General features: G+C 34.2%; 1 protein-coding gene across 9 annotated transcripts in view; it reads right to left on the reverse strand.

Annotated features, from left to right (window-relative positions):
* The window catches only part of LOC108753686 (dystrophin, isoforms A/C/F/G/H), a 456,309-nt gene that overhangs the window by 68,974 nt on the left and 361,738 nt on the right, over positions 1-25,597 (reverse strand). For all 9 annotated transcript variants that reach the window (XM_018495515.1, XM_018495513.1, XM_018495514.1 and 6 more), the window contains 2 exons: positions 10,611-10,755; positions 4,622-4,745 (listed from right to left, as the gene is read on the reverse strand). In XM_018495515.1, the coding sequence (XP_018351017.1) occupies positions 4,622-4,745; positions 10,611-10,755 (269 nt within the window). The remainder of the gene's footprint in view (positions 1-4,621; positions 4,746-10,610; positions 10,756-25,597) is intronic.

The following is a 25,597-nucleotide window of genomic DNA, read 5'->3' on the forward strand; positions in this document are numbered from 1 at the left end:
AAAATAACAAGATACCTTATCTTATTGTAAAACTTTCCGCGATATAAAATAGTAAGTTGAATTTAAAGTTAACAAAAATAAAAGCCGATAAGCTTCGCGAGAGTCCGAAATTCTTGTGCTCCAATCGGGGGCTGCGAACCCCGTTCGCGGATAATCCATTCCGACGAAATTCAACGTCGATATTGTATAATCCGGCCTTACGGTGCGCGCGATGTTATTCCACCAGAAATTTATCGACGGCAGCCGTCGGTCTGGTTACACCCGATGCCGCGCACGTTTCGCGAAACGTGACTACCTACGGAATGAGCGAAATCGCGCTCGGCCGTCATTGCAGTTGCCCGCTCGCAGGAGCTCTTCCACGTTATTGAGATCGAACTCGTTTTACGCAAAGCGAAGACATCATTATGGTTATTCCGGGATCTTACGTCGGGTATTACACCCAGCATGATGAATGACAATGACGCGGTTTCGGCGATATCATAAGTATACATATAAAGAATAAATCTTGTACATACGAAGTGGAACAACAACTTATACTCATTCACTATTCAAGCAGAAAGAAAATAGTTGTCAAATTATGAATGTACAATATTGAGAACAATATAATAAAATGTATAATATATTATAATATAATTGTTGTAAAACATGATATATTTTTTAATCGTGTAATATCCAACGTAAATAATTGAATAAAGTACAAAATGTACTACAAAAAAAATGTAATTGAATATATCTATCTGTTAACAAATTTAGGACATATATTAATGTAGAGAGATTTACAAATTTTCATTTTTCTTTGGATATTTAATCTTAATTCATTCAACTTATGCATTTAATTTATTTTATTTCACTCATTTATAATTTGTTTATAATTTAATTTTAAACCTTCTCTCTAAAACATAATAATCAGAAATTTATTTATTTAGAAATAGTGTGTTAGTGTAAATAATGTAAATTAATGATAATATATTAATTTCACAATATTAATATAACATCGCATCAAATATAGCCTGTTATATGCATAATAATAACATTGACGAATGAGTGTGAGCGAATACGTTTGAAAAGTAATTAGACCACGTTTTGACGGAGACTAATGAACTTACCGTCGAAACTTGCTTAAATTATTATCATCGGTTGTTACTGTTTATTCGGCTATTTCGATATTTTGCATCAATTGCACGACATTCTGATAAACGATAACAACTATCGTACGTTGACGTAGATACATGTATGTTCATTCAAAGGGTATCGAATAATATTCTAATGAAGATTAACGAACGATTCGCACATCACTAATTGTATACACAAATACCAATAATCTTCTCTTTCCGCTATTCTCGTTATCGAAAAATACATAAGGTTATAATGGAGAAACATTATATAATGTTCTCGCGGATTCCATAAACATTCGGTCATTAATAATCGATTGGAAACATAAAGGAAGTTACAACGGAAATTTTACTTTTATATTTAATTTTATATTTAAAAGTCGAGTTTGTTAATAGCAACCGCGGTACAATAAACGTGAAATAAATATTTTTTATTGACTGATTAGTAAATTAAAGAATAGCACGAACTAGGAGAGAAAGAGAGAAAGAGAGAGAGAGAGAGAAAGAGAGAGAGAGAGAGAGAGAGATATGATGATGATGACATAAGACCAGGTCATGCTTTCCTTAGAGACTTCAGTAAATTCCATCTACAAGTTTATCCTCTCGGGAATGTCTTCTAAAGCCCCCTACTATCTATTGGTATCGATGTACTACGATACTTCTAATTCAATTGAAAACCCCACGTGGAGCCACGTGACTCGCGACAGAGTTACGTTTACCTATAGTCGAAGTAAATTTTTTTTTAGCTGACACAGCACAAATCAATTGCTCTGGAAAAATTGAATAAACATTGTTTATATACAAATATATTTATAAATACAGTAGAGAATTTTTCAATAAAAAGCAAAAAAGAAATTCATTTATTTATTCGTTTCAGAGTTATTATGAAAGAAAAATATAAATAAATTCTTCTCTATTCCTTTATAGTTTTGCATATATAAATATTTTCCGGATATAATAAGACATTGTCAAAATGGCTTTGACTTAGAATAAATGAAACTATTTTTTTTATACCCATATAGGTTACAACAGAAAATAATTTATTTTCTGACCGATAAAAATACAGAATGAGCGCAAGAAAACTAAAATTATTCTTAATCAAATTTTTATTATGTCATATAAGATTTAATTCGCGATATCCAAAAATGTAAATAAAATTATTGGAAATAAAATCTCTGCGCATTAAATTGCGAATAAATCAAAGAAATCGAATTTATCTCGATGTATTATTTAGTGTTTTCCTTCATTTTTCCCGTTCTTTCTCAATCAGAGACGACGCAACATGAATAAAACATCTCGTCTAAATTTTCCAACTTTCGGAATTGCTGATACAGAACGAAAACACTAGAAAGTGTACACTTGTAGATGATTTTGAAACCCTTCATATCGGTTCCCGATAGAGTTGCGTTAACACAGCCCACTAGAAGTTTTATCTGCGAATCGAATACTTGAAACGATATTACGATACAATATGATACCATACAAAAAGAGAATTGTTCGCAATAGTTATATAAAGAATACTAGTGTAACGTACGTTACATCATATAAAGGATTATTTATTTGATATAAATAACAAAAAGAGAATTGTAAATGGAATATTAAAGCTAAAATTTTTTTATATATTCATTTATTTTCAACAAAATATAGAATTTTCCTTACGCAACTGATCAAAACGTATCTTTGCAGCTAAAATTCATTAATCATCATAATAAATATCCGAATCTTACCCTGGGAAGAGAGTTATTAATCTGTATTTCATTTCGTAAAATATAAATTTTAACTAGTAGAGATTTTTATATTTTTGCGAATAGTTCTGCATGTATTTTTGTATTTTCACGTATTTTTCTATGTTCATGTATTTTCACGTATTCTGTATATTCACTCACTACGTGAACGTGTTTTCGTCATGTATTTTGATTTTGCCAGTCAGAGTTGTTAGTAAGTGAGTAAAGAAAGGTGGGGACTATAGTCTACAGAGAAAAGAAAGTTGAAGCAAATATGAGGACGGAGAATTAAGTTTAAGTTGCTCGTGCGATACAATAATCTCACTTTCTTTCTTTTTTCCTTTCTTTAAATGCATACTACGCTTTTCCTCCTTTTCCCCTCTCTTTCCTATCATTATTTTTTCTTCGTAGGTTTATGATTGATGTGCAGAGGATTACTTTTCATTGCAAATTCACAAAGTAAATAAACATAATTCTTTTATCTCGCATCAAATATCTACTGGGTTTTCTTAATATCCGTGCTTTCGGCGAGACAGGATTACGTAAATGAAATATTCAGGGCGTCACAGTTATGCGTTCCTTGCCCTTACCGTGCTTGAAAAGGGAACGACAGTAAAGAATGAAGCTCGTTTCTGGTCTCGCGGGTTAGGCTGCAGAACCGAGAGCAGCAAAAGAAAGAAAACGGAAAATATTTCTCCGCAGTCTTTCAGACGGGGAATTTCAGTGCAAGCACAATCGGCAGTTGTTCTTGGATTCTTGCCGTGGCACAAAATTCTCAACTGGCGCAGAAATTCATGAGAAAATGTGTGAATTATTAAAATACAGTTCGCAAGTTTGTACGCGGAGAAAGAAGAAGGTTAAATGAGATTTTTCTCATATTCGCGACAAGATCAACTGATCATCCATTTTTATCGCGTAAGACTTTATTAACTCCAGCAAAACATCATACCGATAGTTCGGAGAGAGAAACGTAAAGAATTTTCTTTCAATCGTTTCGATGATCGATTCCTTCATATCGTCTACGTAAAATATTTTCTAATATTATATTACACATACGTTAATTAAAAACCAAGAGAATTAATTCTAAATATTGCGGATAAGTATCTTCTTGCGGAAGTAACGTTAACCAAGAACAATTATCGATAGCAAGACAATAACAGTAGTACCGATTCATTAATTCAAATGGCAATTAGAGTAAGGAAGGTCTGTGTGTTTTCTTCCAAATCGACGAGATAAGCCGGAACACTCGAAATTATTGCCACTTCTCAATAACTAATGAAAATTTACGAATGGAAGAACAAAAACTATGAATTGTTGAGATTGAAAAGTACTCACATCATTGCTCTTAATTACCAGATCTACAATATCGGCGAATTCAGTCTTGCGTTATGAGATGATTTTCAACTAATGACGAATGTACTTGGCCGACTTTCTTTGTTTCTTCGTGAATTGTTCATTCGTATGAGTAAAGTGGATGATATTGGACTTCCGAGTTTTCTGATATAACCTCATATAAAAATAATTTTTTTTCAAATACAAATCCAAAGAAACAAAGTAGTAAAATAATCAACACAAACAACTTTGTTTTCATGAAACATAATTCTGTTCTTTTATACAATATATTATTACTCTCGAAAAACGCGCTTCCACTTGCTCGCCATATTTTATTATCTTCTCTTTTGTGCAATATTTTAATAAAATTTTATTTATTGGTGGTAAATATAAAATTGTTAGTTGCAGATTGAAAAACGGAAAAACACAATTTAAGTGTAATTCATAACGTACCTTCGGAGTCCGATGTGTCCGACAGCGGTGGCTCATTGGCGATGTACTGGCGGCCGCTCAGCAAATTGTTCTCCACGACCGGCCGTTTGTCCTCCAGCTGCCTCCTAAAGCCACGATGGTCGTCCTGTAAAGGAGACGCGTAAATCGTGAAACAAAAATAACGAGACAAGGAGCATCGGTGTCTGGTGCAGTGCCAAGTTTTCTCTTGGCGTTTAACTCTTCGCTGACGGGAAAGGCTTTGAGAAATTAGCCCCGTTTCGATTAAATTCATACGTTTATTATGACAAATAAGGTAGAACGATGATAATACTACTACGATGATATCGTCATCGCCATTATTAGCTTTAGAAATGTTATTTAAAAGTTTCATTATCACATCAATTACTTTAAATAAGTAAAATAAACAAATATTAATTCAAATAAATTAGTATTATTAATTTAAATAACAATGCTCTCATATTATAAAGAAGATGCGTACCGTCAGACGCTGCTGCATCGCACTGCAGACATTAAATGTACGTTCGTAATTACGTTTGACGGAGACGTTATGCAGCGGGGTTGGAAATTAGCCGGCTGCAGCCAGCGAGAAAAAGTCGAGTGGGTAAAAAGGCACTCTTACAATATTGCACACCCGCTAGTTAACAAGATTATCTCTCGTCCTTCACGGGGTTAAAGATTTGCTGCGAGCAACACGCGGATCTTTTTCTGCGTGTCGAGGGATGCCTCAGACAGCATGTTCATGTCTAGTTTCCTTTTTTATATTGCTATGAAGGGAAAATTCACAAGAAGAACAAAATCGTAAAGCAAAAAAAAAGACCGTCTTTAACTGTCACCGAGTAGAGAATTTTTTCATTTTTATGATTATTTGTATATTTCGTTAACGTCATTCAACATTGATACTTCGTAACAATACAGTATAAATTAAACAATTTTTATGTCTTGTTTTCCAAGTCTTGATATTTTTCGTGTGATTTTTCTTTTCGATTTTTTAACATGTGCTACATTGGACGTTGTCACTATTTACAAAAAATAGTTGTTTTTTTTTAAAGAATAAAATCATGTATTTCTTTAGAAAAGTGGATCTATCCGTGTTTTTACAAATTGATTGAGAAAATAATGACATAGTACATAAAACCAATACAAAATAAATGAAAATGTAAGTTACGTTATTATTTCCGATTTAATTACATCTTTAAAAGTAATAATTAGATTTTTAGCGAACAAAAAATTTTGAAGATCTGATCTGTTAGAAGATAAAATACATTGCATATTATTAAATTATATTATTAAATAAATCGATTAAAGTATTCTACAAAATAGATTTCTCCGCATGTCGGCCATTAATCATTTTTATATTTTTCATCGTTATTTTCTTTCTCTCCCCATTTTGAAGAATGATGACGCAGCGAGCATGGAGTAATAGAAATCTCATATTGCGGTTATTCTTTATTTTTTCTTTCTCTCTTATACAGATTTCTCTTCTAAAGCTTTTCTATTACAAATAGATCACGTATAAATCATACGAATGTATTGATTGCGATCGATAGATTTGAAAATTTTACATCATAAAAAAACCGCAAGTGGATTAATTATGAATTCTCCTTTTAAATTACACGCATAGAAATTTACGCACAATGCATACTTAACTGCGCGAGTCAAGATGTTAATTAAGAAATTAGAACAATTTAAAGTTATCCATCCACTTGAACAGATGAACATTTCTAATTGCTTGCAGCAACCTAGACAATTCCCTTATCAAAGCGGTTATCGTTACGAGAGGTTAATTACAAGATATACATACAACGTGAGGCAACAATGCGCTGATGCATATCGCAGTAATGTACAAGCATCTGACATTAACAATAAGAATCTTCATTTAACTGCTCCCAGCGGTTCGTATTGCGTATCTCACCGAGGAGATAAATTATTTCAGAACAATTTTTTAATATACAACTCTCCACGGAAAAGGAATGTTCTTTGTCTGCTATTTTACGTGCTCAGTACAAAAATAAATAAATAAAAAGTAATATTCATACGATAACTGATTTAATTATTTCAGAATAATTTCATTGCAGAATTCTATTAAAAAGAGATTTCTTTTTCTCATATGTTTTATATACATATTACGACAAATGATAAAATTATTTTAATTTAAATACACACATTATTATACAGTTTTAAGGAGAGAGTAATCCTTCCACTTTTCACTCCTAAACCAAACGAATAACCAAAAAATTTACGATAATTATCTGATTCATTCTAAATGTGTCTTATTAAACCTAAAATCAATATCAAGAGCATATCTTTTTTTTAATCGTCCAAATTAATTTTATTTCCTCGATGGAAGCAGACCTTCTTTTACAATCCATCCATTATGGACAAATTCCGTATATAAGTCGATACTATTACCCGTCAGAGAAACGAACGTTAAATATTTCACGAACCACGAACGTCGACGGACCTCTCCGTAAACAATCGAGGTAACGGCGCGATGAGAGGTTCGGACTCTCCACCAAGCCGAAAGAAACACACCGGCATAAATTCCAGAAGTTGACACTTGGCCAAAGTGCCCATCCGAAAAATAACCACGAAGCGCGACCGTCCTCGACGTGAAAAGCGAAAATTCCGACGGCAAGGCCGAAATAAAAATATCAATCGCTTCGTGCCGCGGATGCGTCGAGGAAAGATGGGCTCGGCGAAACGGTCGCGTACAATAGTACGAAAAATGCATGCTCAAAACTGTGGACGTGTTTCGTCGCGAACCAGCAAAATCCATCGAATTCGCGCTGCCGGCCTCCCGACGTTACGTCGGCGGTTTTGATTTATCAGCCATATTCGCACGCGCGCAAAACGAACAAACGAACGAAATGGCCTGCGTGCGAAAGGCGCGTACATGGAACGTTCGTCGTGGACGGTTCGTCGTCGGGACGTGCAACGATGCCGTTTGCAAGCGTGCGCGGGAATCGATCCGCGCGCTTGTAGGCGAAATGGAATTTTCAGGACGACTCCCGTAAGAGGAATGGCTATTGCGCTCGTTACAGTTACATCGTCGGTTGCAACGGCGACTAAACCGTGCACGATCGGCTTTCATTTCGATTGCGTGGGAGCAATAAACGACCTTCTAATTACGCGTCTGTCGTTTCGACTTCGATGTCGAAGCGCCCCGATAGTTTCGATTCCGATTGAATGAATTCATTTTTCCTCCACCATTTCGAATGGAGAGTGATTTCTACAATTTCCCATTCGAAAATATTAGAGCAAAACGTTTTTCTATAACTAAGAATCTTATTCATAATATTAAATAATAATTGTAAAATTACAAGTGAAATTAAATTTTTATGACAACCTAGTAAGCTTTTAAGCAAGCATTTATATGCAAAACTTGAAGAATTTTTAATATTATTTCAAAAAACATTTTAATAATACTATTCGTTATTAAAATACTTATCAATAAAATTCATATAGATAAAATTAAATTTTAACATCATAAATGTTTCATTATTATTGTGCCAAGAAAAATACATGAGTTTTATTTCTTTGATTTATTAATTATCTGTCATAGAAATAATCTTAGAGTTGTTTAAGATAATGTATCGATTCCAAGTGATTTCAGATTTGAAAGTAAATTGATTACTATTATTCAATCTATTTAAAGTACTAAAATAATTCTTAAAAACAATGTAGTCGCGCAGCTTCTTTTAATCATTAATAGCAACATATTAATTACCTACAAGTAATCAATTTTATTATATCCGACATCTATCGTTAACGAGACAATTTATTTTATTCCACAAAAAAATATACATAAATAGAAGCTCAATATTCGTGACATCATCAAAACAAATTTATCCAAGAAAAACGTTGTGTTTTCGAATGTCAAACACTAATTAAATTAACAACGTGTAATTAAAATTGCTCGGGGCGAAGTCCGCATATAGATAGGTTTAGGATTTTCACAGAATTATTTAGAATCACGCAACGCATATGCATGAGGGTAGAATTGATTAATTACTGGCGAATCATTTAAATTAAATCCGTACATAATCGATTACATTAACCGCATTTTCCCAATAGGTATGTGACAATTGATGTATCAAATTTCAAACTGTGACAATAATTTCACGACGACTTTGTCGACAATAATTATAGAAATTTAATTCAATCGGCGTATTATTTACTAATAAAGTTGAAGAAAGAAGTATACAGATACTAAGAAAACATGAGAAATGCCGAGATAATAGTCTTAATTGGATTTACAGTAAAAGTCGGGACAAACAATTACGTTAAGAAACAATCGTTCAAAGACACCCCGTGTTGCTATCTTCGAATTTAAATTCTGGTGCGAAGTGCAACGTGAAGGAACGGTGAAGCGTATATATCCCGAGCGAGTAAAGACGGTTGTAACATTATTGCGAATCTAAATCGACCTCTTTAAAAGACGAGAAATATATTTCAGTATTAATAATATTTTACAAAGATAATACATCACTGAACGGAGATATGTTTGTTATTGCATTTTTTTATTATAATATTAAACACATATAATCGGCAATTTGATTGATAATAACTACATCAATTTATCTCGTATGCGTGTATGAATTTTCAATATCATAGAAGAAATTAAACAATCTTTTTAAATTACAAAGTTATTATTTTTTTTATAAATATAGAAATAAATTTAAGTATTTATAGACAATAATTTTAAAAAGAGAAATTTACATTTCATAATTTATTTTGATAGTAATATTTTTTGCAAATTTAATTATAACAATATTATGAGAAAATCAAAGAAATTTTTTTCTGTTCCATTTCACTCAATAAATGCAAAAATGTGCATATAAAATATATTATCTCACTGGCTGATTGTGAAATAAATCAATATAATTTTTGTATTGAATTTCAAAGGGTATTTATGAGAGGCGTGTCAATATAAAGGCAATCAGAGTACGGTTGAGCACCTTACTCTTCCGCTTGAGTAATTAAGGATAATCGATGGTCATTTCCTGTATTCTCCGGTACGAGTGACAAATATATACAGAGATCTAGCCGCACGATGACATCAATGATCTGGTCGGGACACATGCGGCTTATCACCTCCGTACATACTCGGATATTACCTGTATCGGTGGTACAGGCGCTTCTCTATGCCGGCAACATGCGTGTTCTAATCTGGATTAATCCAAACTGGTGCACCTTTGTAGATTATCGCGCAAAGGATATTCATGCAATTATATACCGAATTTCAGCCGCATTATACGAAGTAAATTCAATTTTTAAGAGAATACGCAATTAAAAATTGGAGAGAACAATGAAAATAACTTAGAACCATGTGCGTTAAAATAATGTTTTAAAACAATTTAAATAATTCTCAAAATATATTCGTCGATGTTATGTTATTAAAAGCAACATCTCGTTAAACAGCGTTAAAAATCGTTTAAAATAGATAATATATTTTTATCACATAAGAATTTAATGAACCGGAAATTTAATCAGCAGCGAATTTAGTTGAAGCATTTAGCGCAATTACAATTGACGTACGAGCAATGACGTAATTGATCACGTTTCCATGAGACGGAACACTCAAACGTGATGAGAATACATAAATATCCGTATTCCGGATGAGCTGTCGTCTGTCGTAGAGACACAGTTGAAGAACACTTGCCTGAGAGCGCATGAGTTTATACGTAATTATATTCTATTCGACCAATCAGTTTGTGAGGAACCTTACAAGTCTCCCGGAGGAGCACTATATGAAATAAAATCGATTTTAGGTACATAAGTCATGTCCAAGTAACTTGGCTAGAGTCCTGAAGTTTCGGGATTGATGCTATTGCCGCGAATCAAAGGATGTTAAATGGAGTATGCCCGTCTACCGAAGATAACGGATAAATGCTGACTAAAGTACGTCTACAGATTTTGTACCGACTGACTGAGTTCGATGAAACGGAACCCAAGTAATCTATGCGCGAAACAGCATTCGACGATTTACCTGTTGTTTTTGTAGTGCAGCCACATCGCCGCAAACGGGTCCCAGGCCAGTGAGCTCTGTGTCTTTTCTTATCACCCATTCGATGAGCTCGCGCAATGATAGCAGTAAAGCATTCCAGTGTTCTGTGTTGCTCTCCAATCGATTTCTGCACAGAAAAAAACATGCACGCTATGTATACTCCATATCTATATTGGATTTTAAAAAATATTCACTAGTTGAATATTACTCTCTCTCTTTTATATTTAATATACATGAATTTTTTTATCTAGTTTACATATAAATATATGATATATCATATAAATACAAAGTATTTGTATTAATCCAGGGATCACATAACGAGTCAGATTCGTTATAACTTTCTGCGATGCAATGGATAGTTTTTAAAAATAATTTAACAAATTGTTATTTATTGAAAGTTATTTGTATTTATGTTACTTTTTAAAAAAATATTGTATTTTATAAAAAGGTAAATTGTATTTTAAACTTTGTCTAATATCACATGTATTTATTTCCTAAACATCGAATCCAAAAAGTAGCATTTATTGATTATATGTTGATTAAATACATAAGTGAATTTATTTCTTAAGATGCATTTGTTTATTATTAATAAAATGTATAAGAAATAGCATTCAATTAAATTAATAAAGTTTATTCGAAGCAGAGACCCGGGCCAAACTGTTTGAATTGAAAACCAAAACCCTTTTTTCGGTGAAAAACTACTTTTTATAAAATTTATAATACCGAAATTGTAACCGAACTAATAAAATTATTTTCGGTTTACGATTTTTTTCGATTCTTTTTCCAGTTCTTAATGTAACATAGATCTGTTCCTTATAGCTGAGCTAATTGCATTAGTTTAGAGTTTATCTCTCTCCTTTCACATTGAAAGAAGAAAGATAAATTTTCCGAGTTTTATAAGTGCAATCAGCGCATGGATATGTGAGAAACTAATTGAACGGATAAACACTCTCTCTTTCTCTCTCGCTCTTTTTCTCTCCTTTCTCTGTCTCTCCTGCCTTTTTATTTCTCTTGTTTGCTCGCTCATATTATCATAAGTGTGATTTAAATCCTTGCATGTGTGTACACATATAAAACATTGTATTAAATAAATAATATATTTTTAAATTTATATTTCTCACTCCACTACATACATATACAACTTAATAGAATAAATGTAGAAAAAAAAAAAAATAATTTAAAATTTAAAACTCCTCTTCTACCGCATGAGTAACTATAACTGGAGAAAATGGTTAAAAAACCGTAATTTTTACGGTTTCAGTTTTCTTTACAAATAAAAAAACTGAAACCAGTAAACTTATTTGATTGAATCGTAACTGGAATCAAACTAAAAAAAAATCTTTCGGTTCGGATCTTTGACTCAAAGCATTAAAAAACTGAAAGAATATGAGAATGTGAGTGTTATATTTACACTGAAAGAATGATTTTGCAGAAGTATCTAAAAATTTAATTATAGATAAATTTTTTAGATACTTTTTAGCAAAATCGTTCTTTCCGTATAATATTCCCGGAATGCTACAAACAATGTCACAATCTTGTCAATTTAAAAAGTTTATTATTTTTTAAGCCACATTTATACTTTTATATTTATATTTTTAATAAATACTCAGAAATTGTTACTCAAATTTTATCATTTTTCAACTTACAAATGATGAAAATAAATGCTCTGGTCTCGACATTCGGAAATAAAATCTCAACTGGTTAAAACAGCTTTTCTGTTAAATGTATAGCAAACGTCAATACATCAAATTTTAGAATTGGTTAAAATAACATGAAATTATATACATTAAAAAAATTTACGAAATTTTAATAAATACTTGTTTAGATAGTACTTAATGAGACATTTACAATAAAAGATACTTACAATAAATAAATATTTATTAAAATTCATAAAATTTTGTTCAGTGTAAACTTGCATTGAGAAGATGAGTAATTATACGTTAACTTTTACAATTATAATTAAAAACAGTTCTAAAATTATACACGTCATCCTATGACTTAGATAAAATGGTACAATTACGAAATGGTACGGAAGAGAGAAACGAAATGAAACGAAATAAAATCCGCCTTTCGAAGTTCAAGTTTAATTTTTTCCTGCTTGGTACCCTTCAATATCCTCCTCACAATGAGTTGCCTCTATCAGGGTTATCAAATTTAAACCTAGATTATTTTATTTCATTCCAAATTATTTGAAATTGTTCCACCTTACCTTATCAACACTATAACCGCTATCAACATTCTATTCCAATAATAGTTGTTTATATTTAAAATTAATATAAGTATAATCTATAAAGAAAATATCGGAATATTTTACATCAAAATGTCTACATCAAAAAGGTTTATAAAACGTTCTTACACATCCATCCAAAGAATGGATTACATCCTCTCGACGCGACGCGCTGATGGATATTCACCACACAGACATAAGCAGCGGCGAGAAAGACGTATAAAATGTTCGACTCGTAAATACGAGTAAAAGAAAGTACATATTTGTTAGGGACAGACAGGTAAAGTCGTCGACGGGAAAGGAGAATGAGAAAAAAAGGATTGGTAAAGCAAAGCAGCGCGCATGGAGAGGATGAAAGGAGAATAAATGTAAAGTCTTGATGTCTGCTGATGCCAAGTGAAACATCGGGCGATGAGTGAAAAAAGAGAAATGAAACGGCGATGCGAAGTACAGATAGAAAAGGGGAAATCAGATAGATACTTAAAATAAGTAGACCAAGATTAAATTGGAAAAAATAACGCGAAATGTAACGCGTCTCAATATGACAGAATAATAAAAAAAGATAACAATTTAGAAAAATGTAAATTGAAGAACAGAAATTTTAAGAAACGTGAGAGGAGAGGTGGGAATGTATACTTGCAGATAAAATGTAATTCGAGTAAAACGAGTAAATATGGAAAGCAAAAGAACCCTGAGAGAAAATTAAAGTGGACTAGTATTTCGAACGGCGACGCGCGACGCGGCAAATAAATCATGCGCCTCCGATGGAAAGCGACTGGGAAAAGGGAAAGCCGATCGTGGACAAGAAGGAAAACGATCTCAGACAAATAGGGAAAATACGAGAGAAGCAGCGTGGACGGTGACGTATAAAGCGCTCGTATACAAACGGATTTCGAAAGAAGATGAGTAGGATACTAAGAGATTTGAATGGAAAAAAATAACAAAGAATAAGAGCTTGAAACGACGAGATCAAGAAATGCGAATGAATAGAGAGTGATCCTTGATAAGTGCGACTAAGAATGCTTTGTCAGAATAAAGTTGGTTAAGACAAAGAGGCAACCGGATTAAACGATAGAGTAACTTTAGATAAAAAAAAGCGCAAGAGAGAGAGAGAGAGAGAGAGCTTTAAAAAAGATCTGATCATAGAATGTTTTAAGAAAGAAAAAGAGAAAGAAGCTATATTGTATATAGCGATATTTGTGATAGAAAATTATCTATAAACATAAACACGCGTGGAATGCAACAGATAGATAAAATTGACAAACACGAATGCAGAATAAATATTGAAAGACGCGTGTTTTGTTAATAGTAAGTAAATACTACTGGACGGTAGCGCCGGAAATGTGAAACAAAATGAAAGACCAGTGGGAAATCACTGGAAGACGTGGGAGCGCAAGAGACTGGATACAAAAGAGACGTCCTCAAGAAGAATGAGGAGTCGTGACAGGCACCGCTGGGAGAAAGAAACGGAAGCAAAAGATGTTAGAGCAAGGCAAGGCAAGGGACGGGACAGATAAGCAGGATAAGTCAGAAGAAAAGAATTAGTCCGAGGAGATGATCTCGCAGACATCCGAGATAATGGTCTCGCAGGTCCATGCACGTACAGGTCATATATGGCATAACATAACGTGACATAACATCTGCAGAAACGTAGCAAAAGAAATACAGACAAGCTCTTACCTTGTCATAGTATTAAAAATTTGTGAAGTAAGCAGTTTAATTCTTGGTTCTTTTATTATATAGTGTAAAAAAGACTTGACGTTGTCGGATTGATGTACGATTTAACTTAATTTTCTAATAATTCCAATAATAGCTCTCTCTCTCTCTCTCTCTCTCTCTCTCTCTCTCTCTCTCTCTCTCTGTAATTCTTATTTCAAAAACTTTCAAGAATTTCAATACACTATGCATGTTATTTCTTCAACAATTCAGTAAAAAGTTGCAGCAATAAAAAAGATAATTTATAAAGAACCTAACGTGAATAAAAAAAATCCCTATAAATTCCGGAATTCCTTTTTGTACAGTAATATAAAGATCAAATATGAAATATAAAAGTGCAAATATAGAAAAATGTAGAATGCGTCTGCAGGAACGAAAACAAAAATAACAAAAATAAGTAACGCTCGCTAAGCTGAATTTCTTCTTATTTCATTTCTTGTTTAACTTGTCGCCCATTATCTTGTCGGAACGACTCGTGCGCGGATGGAATCCAAAGTGGTCTGAGAATAAAGAAGCGTAAGGCGAATTAAAGCGGAAGACAGAGGCCCGAGAGACGAGAGCGGCATAAAGAGATAGGAAGCGCGAAGGAGGCCAGGAACTGAATGCCGCAAGAGAAATTCTCGGATAAAGAGCGCCGGCCGCCAGGACAACGAAGCACCGTCGCCGGTGCCGGAGGTCGCGAAATAGACGAAAGAGGAAGATAAAGGAGGCTGGTGGGCGAAAGGAGGGCAGGAAGGATGGCGGTTGGGATTTAGATTTATATTTCGCCATTGTTGCACCACCACCGGTGGCGGCACCCACTTACTAGGTCACATTCAACAATTCCCATCGTCTTATTCCCCCCGCGGTCCCTCTCCGAATGTTCCATATCGTCGTCGTCGTCGTCGTCGTCGTCGCCGTCGTCGTCGTTCTCGTATCGCAAAGAAACAGCCTCGCGTCTGGATATATCGCGGTTATTGTAACGTCGATGAGAGCCGCGCGGAATTTCGCGTACTTTTGCGATTTGAGCGCGCATACAGGCGCACGTACGCGTATGTATACAGGGTTGCAACCCCGTCACGATATTGCACCTTCTCCCAGGGAGATAAGGGCGCGAGGATATTTTGCGCGATGGATGGCGGTACGGAGTTACCGGAAGAAATCGTCCTCATTGCTCCGACGAGTCGTGGGAATAAACTTTTCTCGCTCCACGTAGCTATATACGGCGACTGATGCTCGCTCGAAAAATGTATTCCACGCTATGAGAGAAAAGGATTGATCTGCGAGACAACTTGAATATGCTTACGTGTTTCCTCGAAAAATTGTATTCTTGTATTGGGATTTATAGGATTAATATAACTTGAGAAAAAAAAAAAATAAAGCAGCAGTAGGTAGAAGAATTGCAATACAAAATGGAATTAGATAATCAAGGATTAATAATAAAGATTAAGAAAGGCGATAAAATATTTTTTCTACAATATTTCTCATAATACAACATTCCACGCTATGGGAGAAAAGGACTGATTTGCGAGACAACTTGAATATGCTTACGCGTTTTCTCGAAAAATTGTATTCTTGTATTCAGATTTAAAGGGTTAATGTAACTCAAGAAAAAAAAAAATAAAGCAGCTTGTAGAAGAATTGCGATATAAAATGGAATTAGATAAGGATTAATAATAAAGATTAATGAAGGCGATAAAATAATTTTTCTGCAATATTTCTCATAATATGAAACACATTGAATCCTTCTCATCATGGTATGCTCGTTAAGATTCATAATATTGTCTGGAAATTATAAATTTTAATTAATCGTGGCTCATATATGCATAACGGTAATTTATCGTCATGTAATTGAGAAAAAACGAGGTCCGTGTGATTAATAGGACGTGCATCAGACCTACGTCAGTAATGGAATCTTACGGTCACGAAAGAGAATTTGGCGGAACATCTATTTTCGCTCGTCGTCCGGCTGCCAGAAACAGGAGAGCCTCCACTAACGGAAAGATATACTTCTCGTTCGTGCGATCGCATTTCAATTGAAATGTTCAGTAAGTGGTGCTACACAGTCGCCTTGGCGAACGAACCAAGTTGCCCTGCGAGCGAGCGATCTTTACGACGTGCCAGGCTGATGTAAAATAAATCACCAGGAAATTTCCTGGGCGGCTATAAAAATCTGCCGAAGAAACGTCACGTATCTCGCACCTACTCGATAAAGTCCGACGTAGCCTCAAGTAAATAAATCAGGAATAACATAACCGGTACTATGATTTTATTGTTAAAGTTGCTCGTGACAGAGACGATTGTTTGTCAGGTAAAAGTCATTCGGGACGTTAATTACTTCGAGTATGACATATTTGAAGAAAAGTGGAGGGAAAATGTTTCTCTCCTTTCTTGAAGAAAGAAAATAAATAAATAGGCTTATAGAATACTGTGACTCGAGAAAATATCTATTTTAATATACGTAAAAACATTATTCTATTTTAATGTACAATTTTACATATACGCAATGTAAAATATTTTATATATAAAAAATATTAAGTACTTTTAATGAAACCCTTTTCTCCCTTTCCCGTAACAATATGCTCTCGCAAAAAACCGTTATGATAACGAAATTCTATAAAAATAGGAAATCAATATTACAGCAGAGATACAACGGTGCTACCTTTTTTCGTTTGCTGAGCAATTAAGAGACGTGCACAACGGTATCGCATAAAGTTCGTGGAAAATCTGATTATGTGAATGCAAGAGTGGTGTTATTCGAGCTCGTCGTCATTTACAAGGAAAAGTAAAAAAAAAAACATACACCCAGGTGCATGTAGAATAAGATATGTACAGAATTGAATTGCGAAGCGTGGCGAAATGCAAAACGCGAACCGGCAGAGCCTCTGATTACACGAGATCGCCAGATTTAGCATACACGGAGATTAAGTATAATTAAAACGACGAGATGGGCACACATAATTCGACACACAAAGTACATGTAAGTCGATAAAACTGGAACCATAATATCGATAGACCAGGGATTTGGGATAAGTCGTTACAAAACAGTTCTCAACGACGACATTGAAATTCCGAGAGCGACGCACCTTTAATTTATCTTCGTTGTTGAACACGTTTAGAAGACATCTGCGAAAACAAGCGGAAGTCGTTACGTGTTTCGAGCTTTACGTCGGATTTTTCTCGAAACGTGGATTATCCGGCAAATAACGGAAACGATTCAGCGTAAATTCAGAAAAGGAATCACTCGTGTTTGAAAGGAGATTTGAAACAAAACTCAGAGCAAATGTGGAATCTTTGAAAATTGTCGTCTCTTGCGGTTTACAACAGTTCTTACGTTTGTTTGACAAATTTCAACATTGTCCACGAATTGAATATTTAATCATATCTGCAAGAATTTGTCTTTGTATAAATAACGAAACTTTTTTCAAACAGTTTTACAAAAGTTTTACAAAAGTTTTACACAAATTTTAAGCTAAAACGTTGAACATAGAAAAGTTTTTGAACATAGAAAATGTCCTATAATCGAGGCTCTGTATCTTACGTACCGAATCATTGAAATTCATTGAAAGAATTTTATGAATACTGATAGTCTTCACAGAAACCTACAATGCGATTTCAACTATATCCTGCATTTATGCGACACGAGACTGAGTCTTTGCAAAACGTCTAGAAAGATGAATTTATGAATATAAAACAATACACACTTCATATACTCGTATGACAATCCATTTGATAAAAAGATGTACCGTTTCACAATGTTAAATCTGCTATTCAAATTTGTGAGAAACTCCTGCAACTCGATCAAGACATATTGTCAGATTGTTTTCCATGAAATTGCATAAATTTCTTGCACAAAAATATTTTAGTTTCCTAGTTTAATTTAATTCAATAAAATGTTGCAGTTTCATTGTAAATTGTATCTCAACAAATGTTATTGTCAGTCATTTAAAAACAGTTAGCTGTTATTTGATCGTTTTTTAAATAAAAGTTCTACCACAGCATAAATAAAATATTATACCAGATGTTTATATCAAAGTATAATAATCATTTTTTAAGAGAGTTAAGATTAAGAATAAATTAAAAATAATGCAGCGTACAAAATGTGCAGATTGTTAACTACTATTATTCGTACATCTCCTGTAAAGAAAAAATTGTTATTTTGTTAAAATTTGTAATAAATACGAATAATATTGCGGTTCAAAAACTATATGTATAGAATATTATACGAATCATTAAAAAATTAAACTTATATTTAACTGTTCATATCCTTGTATTAGACATGATCAAAATATACGCGGATATCATAAGTCATCAAAACTCATTATATCTGCAGAACTGATTAATGTTGTTAACTAGATTTTCTGTTTAATAGATTTATTCATATAAAATTAGTTATCGCATAAGTGTAAATAATTCTCGTTAACCTCAGACAGTTTTAATATTCATATATGTTGTTAACGCGCCGGTAATCAATTATGGAGACTTCGGTTGAAAATATATGACGAAAACTTTTGTTTAGTACGCATCATTTTACTGTTCTATTCTGGCAAATGAGAAATGTATTAAATCTTGATAGTCAATGCAAATCCACAGGGAGCTATCAAAATTCATTGCGGCCATCGATCTCATGATAACATCACGCGATCGCAATCCGCAACGTTGTCATAAATTAGCTGCCATTATAAATAGACTTCACGTCTAGACGAAATTATTATTGAGATAGTGGAGATCTCAAACTGTTTGCGCAGTGATATGATACTTTGCATAATCAAATATTTTTTTGCTCCAGAAATATTAAAGTATGTTATAATGAGTTAATCGTTTATTAGTAAGTTATTGCAAATGCGATTGCATACTGGATGTATTGATGAATATTAACAATCTATTAATGAGGTGTCATTTATCATTGAACAAATCTTCTTCATTGTCAAACTGCCAATTAAATTAACGCGTTTGACTCGAAAATGTATGAGAGAGAGAGAGAGAGAGAGAGAGTTGTGGCCAACAAAATTAATTATATGTACTCCACTTAATTTATGAATATTATAAATCGGCTAACTCAAAGCGCGAGTGTAACGACTACCGGTTTTTCTTACGTGTTCCGCCTCGTTTTTTAACTCAGAAAATCTCGTCACTTAACGACACGGTCGTAAAACTGAAATTGAACCATTTCGCAGAGCGTGTTCGTTATCAGCGACACGACACCCCTGTGAAACGAGCTGTACCAAACTTCGATCTTATCTTCTCTTTACGTGCCGATAAACATCTGGACCATCACGAGTTCCGACGAGATTAATTCCAACTGAGATCTGTGAAAGTTCATCGCGCTCGTACATCACCGTTCTTCTACGATATATCTGATATATTTGCAGTATATCGACTCGATAATCACATTACAATTAGACGTGAATCTCCACTCAATGAAGCTCTTTGATCTAATGTGCCGATAGCGGTTCATGGTTGATGTTTCCCACGAAGACTCGTCAACGGCATTGACTCGTCGACATCATCGTCCTTGTCGTCGTCGTCGTCGTCGTCGTCGTCATCGTCGTCGCCGTCGTCGTGCCGGTTAACGTAATAAAGCGGGCAAATGGAATTGCCGCAAACGGGCGGAGCGTTATAATTCAACTCTGGGGAACAATTTACCGGTACAATCCCAATCTGAGCGAGGTCGACTCGCTACACAAAACCGGTCCAAACTTCTACAATAAACAACATCAACAACGCCGCCATTAGCGTCGCGCCGCAAGCGGATCTGTCCGCGTCGCAGTTTTCGAGGTGCAACTCCGTCCGTTATGGACAATTGAATAATGGGACCTGATATTATAAAAATGGAGATAATAAACATGGGTTCGAAATGGACAAATATTACACGACTGTGCGCCATTAATAGATAAAAGAAATATGATCCATAACGCGGAAATTAAATTCTAAATACTTCCTTATGATGCTTTAAACTGCCTTAAAGTACCTGTTTCATTCTTGGAATAAATACTTTAGACAAAAGTATTATTTGTAAATTATGAATTATCAGAAATTATGAAGATTAAATTGAAAAGCTTTGATAACATTTCTTTTCAAGAGTGATATACAAAATCTTTGTTGACAGTCCATGAGTATGCTTTAATAAAGTATGCTTTAATAAATTGTGAGAAAACTGTTTTATGTTTATGGAAGAGAAATTTTGTTTATAACAAAAATAAATGTGACAGGTGCGATGTGCCAATTGGTATTATTCGGAAAGGGTCGGTAATCTCAAACAAATTTCGACCTACCGCAGGATGCCAAATCCACTCCTACCGGATTGTAGTTCCGTTAGAATCAGCTACTACGTGTGTTCAGTAAGTTATGTGCTCCGTTTGATAGCAATTCCGATAAGCTTCTGGTTTACGTGTGAGTTTATGTGTTTTACAGTTGTTTGCGTTGGTGCCATGTATTACTTCACATGTAAATCCATTATGTATGAGATTGCAAACGTAACCCTTGTAACGTTCCGCATATTTTTCAATATTTTAGTGAACGATCCTTTCGATCATTTCGAAGATCAAAGATTCGGGCGGATTAACCTAGGCTTGACCGGGATAACTTATTGGAACAAGTTAACAATCAGAAAGAAAGGAAACGATATTGATTGAGTCACGTTTAATTGCAAGCGATTATTTAAGGTTTCTGAACGAAGCAGCAACGAGCAAACTGTGTGTGTTGAGCAAACATAGTTTATCGATAATATAAGTTTACTATATATAAAATGCGGATCGTCACGCGCAAAACCGGTGTATGTAAGTTAATCAGATCTTGCTGGATATCTATTGCGCAATTTGATACTCCAGTTGTCGTTTCGAGAGTGTAATATAAACTTCCGCTCGTAAAACGGATTCGAATGAGTGTTACCAGCGTGTTTGCACAAATAACAGTAACGCATATTTTGTCGCGATCTGTGTTCGAGTTGCAACTTCCGTGCATTTCATATCGCAGCCGGGCGAACAGCTAAAATATTTTTGCTGATGTTTTTCATATTCGCATAACCGCGCCGCAAGATTATATCTGAATGATATGCGACGATCTCAGTGTAGGCATATCCGGTAAAGCGGTAACCATTTCGGATGATGCGTTGTAAAATATAAAAGGAAAATATAGTTGCATATCGTACGTTCCAACGTTGATAGCTTTATAAATTTCAGTTGTTTATAAAAATGTTACGAGAGAGATTATGGATACAAAAGTGCATTTTAAAAATAAAGTAGAGAGAACTAAGAGTACAAATAATATTCATATGTTATACCTACATTTTTCTACATTTTCCTACCACATTATAAGAAAAAAATTATTACTTTCAATATTTTACTGAGCAACAATACATAGATGCGCTAAAGAAATTTTTTTTAAATACGTTAATCAAAAATCCATTCATTTATTCTTTCCAGACTTTGTGTTAATGTGTAATAAGAACCAAAAAATCCTGCACCTATTTATAAGAAAAATTGAGTCCCGATAAAATGAGGTAGTTTTCAAATATAATTATTATATAATCATTATATATATTCCATTATAATGTAGCTTATAATGGTGAATAAAGGATATTATAGACACAAAGCTCAATAATAAATGGTTTTTGAATTAGAGTATATTAAAAGTGCAAATATGCTCACAAAGCACCTTTGATACATTATAGCTCAAAAATTATCCATTACTGAGCTTTATGTCTGTCATCTTTTGTTCGTCATTATAAGCTACATTATAAACTAACTCATTTCATCGGGATCCAATTTTCCATATAATTAGTGCGAGGCTTTTTTTCACTTGTAATAAACTTGCTGAAGCCTTATAAACGTGCAAACGTCTGGATTAATATTGCACTTTATAGAGCGTTTTTTAATCGTACACATCGAATAGATATCGATTACAGAATGGCTGAGAGAGGCACGTGGTTAATCCACTTCGCGGGTTTGCACAGCGGTGCAGCGGTGATGGCGGTGAATCAGAGAGCCGTTTGAATCGTTTATGGTATTTCCTAATGAGAATGCAAATACCGAAGAGAGGGCGGAAGGCAATGCCTACATTTAGATCGAATTCCCAGGATACACTGAAGAGATTTCGAACTATTTTTTTTCTCATCGGCGTCAGAATCGAGCGATAACGTATTGGTAGCGATTTCTGATCATATATGCATGATCAATACGTCTGACGTTCACGCATGGCGAACTAACTTCACAGAACCAGTCACAGTTATTCGTAATTCCTAAAGTGTAATGGTATTTAGTTAGGAGTTCAAAGGTGAACGATATTGACTAAGTTTGGTCGATACAAACGAGAATGCGGACTAAATATACATTGCTGCAACTTTGTTCTGTTTATATTACATCAAATCTCTCAAATCTCTATTGAACTCATGCACAATTTGATCCAAGCAGTTGAGGTTTCACACGTCTGTAAAGTATACCTTTCAACTAGCATAACGTTTATAGAATTACTTCGTTCATATTTAACCGGGAATATATTATCCATCTGAAATGTGTTTATGCCCTAGCAGTGAGAAAATATTGTTGTAAAAATGTTTGTTGTAAAATGAATACTATTTTCTTCTTTTTTAGACATATTTTTTTTTTAGTAATTATTCTTTACAAACTTTTAAATATATAATTCTATCCAAAAACCCACAATAAAAAGTATTAAAATCTTTTTTAAGTATAACTTAAATAAAGTACTAAGCTATTTAATGTGTTTATTCCGTTTAATGTTTGATTTCTATACTTATTCTTCCTTTAAAAAAGGTTAATTTATATCCATATAATTTTCAAATGCGAATAATTGGAAAACAATCAATAATATACAATCTACTGTTAATGATAGTAATTTTAATGAGAGTTAAAACCCTCTAAGTGAATGTTTATATAAAAAAAAATGAGATAGCTAAGTCCCGGGTTAATTATGCTTCTGGTTTGAACTGTATAAAAATTGATTGTAATTATAATTTTCTACGTAAACAGCAGAACAGAATAAAAATAATACAATCGTAAATTAATTCTCTGCATAGATCAAACACGCGTTTGTTATTTCAGAAAAGAATCTTATCATAATAATTCGAACGTCGGCGCATTTTCTGCAGCACGTGGAGGCCCTCTTTGTTCCATCGAGAATCTCATTTCACGGATTTCGCTTTAAGTAGCCATGCAACTGGACGGAAAGCTCTTCCTTTTGTCATCCTTCTTCTCGTCATTTCCTCAGCGGTACAAGCGAACATAAGTCATCTTCTTCCTAAGTCACGGTCACAACGTCGTCAACCTTGGTTGCCCACTATACGATTGATATGCGGATTTGATGCTGCGTTCCGATGCACTCTCGGAGAAGGATCTCCTCAGAGAGTCTCCAACCAACCGGAAATTAAAATTTCTGAACGGGTCAAGTCGTCAGGTCACCGGAAGACGCGTTCGTTCACGCTCGATGAACATAAAACTCCTTCCTTTTTTCACGGGTTTGATCTCGTTCTTAAGCAATGGACACACAAAGATCCGGTGGATCGTCCATCGATCCCTGCTGCCCATTGGAATCCGTTTTCCCGTGGAATCATCCACGATTTGTATCCGCGACGATAGCTGACGATACCGGCGGTTACGCGCACGCTTCCGGTCAATTTCCTCTGGCAGAAACCCGGACATTGACAGGGATGAGAGCGGAAAAGGTGAAAATGCGGTTTAACGGACTATGTGCCGTACATTTATGAGAACGTTACACATTTGAATCAAGCGCCCGCATATATAGGAGGACGGAAAAAATTAGCGATCGGGCGAGAAATAGATCTGCAATAGAAGAAAATAGAAAAATACGGACGATTAACTAGAATGATGGCACGGCACCGAAGATACGTGCATTTTAAAAATTCAAAAATAGGAATAAAAATTTACGGAAATATTTTCTTTATACAGAAATATAAAGAGATTTTTTTAATCGTTTCTTTCTTTGCGACCGTTTAATTTGCTTTATAATATTAATTTTAATTACACAGTATTATAGAATACAACTTTTCCATAGATTCACATGACTATTTTCGTAGATATTTTTTAATATATAATAGATTTTTTAAATCTTTTTTTTACTATATAATGAAAAAACTATAATTCATAGATTTTTGTTATATTTTAACGTTTGTTGTATTAATAAATGGATAAAAACATTGAACATAAATATAAAAAAAATTGAAATAACCTTAAAGACGATTTCCAAATATAAATCAGTAATAAGAACGTGATAATAAAAATAATCCATCATCACAGGAATTGACGTGCAAGAAATGGAGATAGAATGAGTGAGGATATTTCAAAAGTAACTTAGAACAAAACAATCTCGAATGCATATACACACATGCAAATGTGCTATTCGGTTATCGTCGATTTTTCGAAATAACCGAAGCCGAAAAAGCTTTCCAGCGATAACAAGTATACTAACATCTCCGCGAGTAAAACGCTATTTTCACGATCCATAAAATAGGTTCGACGCGGCTCGAATGTATCTCCCCGCCCGGGTCTTTAAATCGAGATTAACGGGGAAAATTCTGCGTTCGATCAATTGCGCTTATAAACGAATGAAATCCAGTACTCATACGAATTCGCTCGTCCCGTGGGCTGTGAACACACACGCGGAATTCAAAATGGCTAAGTAAACGTTGGGTCGCATCTGGCGCAAAAGACGTAATGCCCGGCAATAAGGGGAGGACCCGAATTACGTACCAACAGAACTCGCGCGAGTTTTCTACCGCTCCACATAAACTAAATATAAGCGCTTTAACATAGGGACTCGTTAACCCTCTCGACCCTCGTAATACCGCGAATACATTCGTAATACTTAAACATTCCCAACTCCAACAAGCAGTAATGAATAAAAAAAAAAAAGATATTTTTATACTTTACGATATTACGGAGATAACGACTGATAAATGCGCATGGTTGTATATTATCGCGCGGATCGATAAAATAAAATGTAACGAATATAAATTGCAGCTTATAAACGAGCGGTGACGAATAAAAATTATTTTTATACTGCGAGAGAATTT

This window comes from Trachymyrmex septentrionalis, unplaced genomic scaffold (assembly GCF_001594115.1).
Source record: "Trachymyrmex septentrionalis isolate Tsep2-gDNA-1 unplaced genomic scaffold, Tsep1.0 scaffold70, whole genome shotgun sequence".
Taxonomy (NCBI): domain Eukaryota; kingdom Metazoa; phylum Arthropoda; class Insecta; order Hymenoptera; family Formicidae; genus Trachymyrmex; species Trachymyrmex septentrionalis.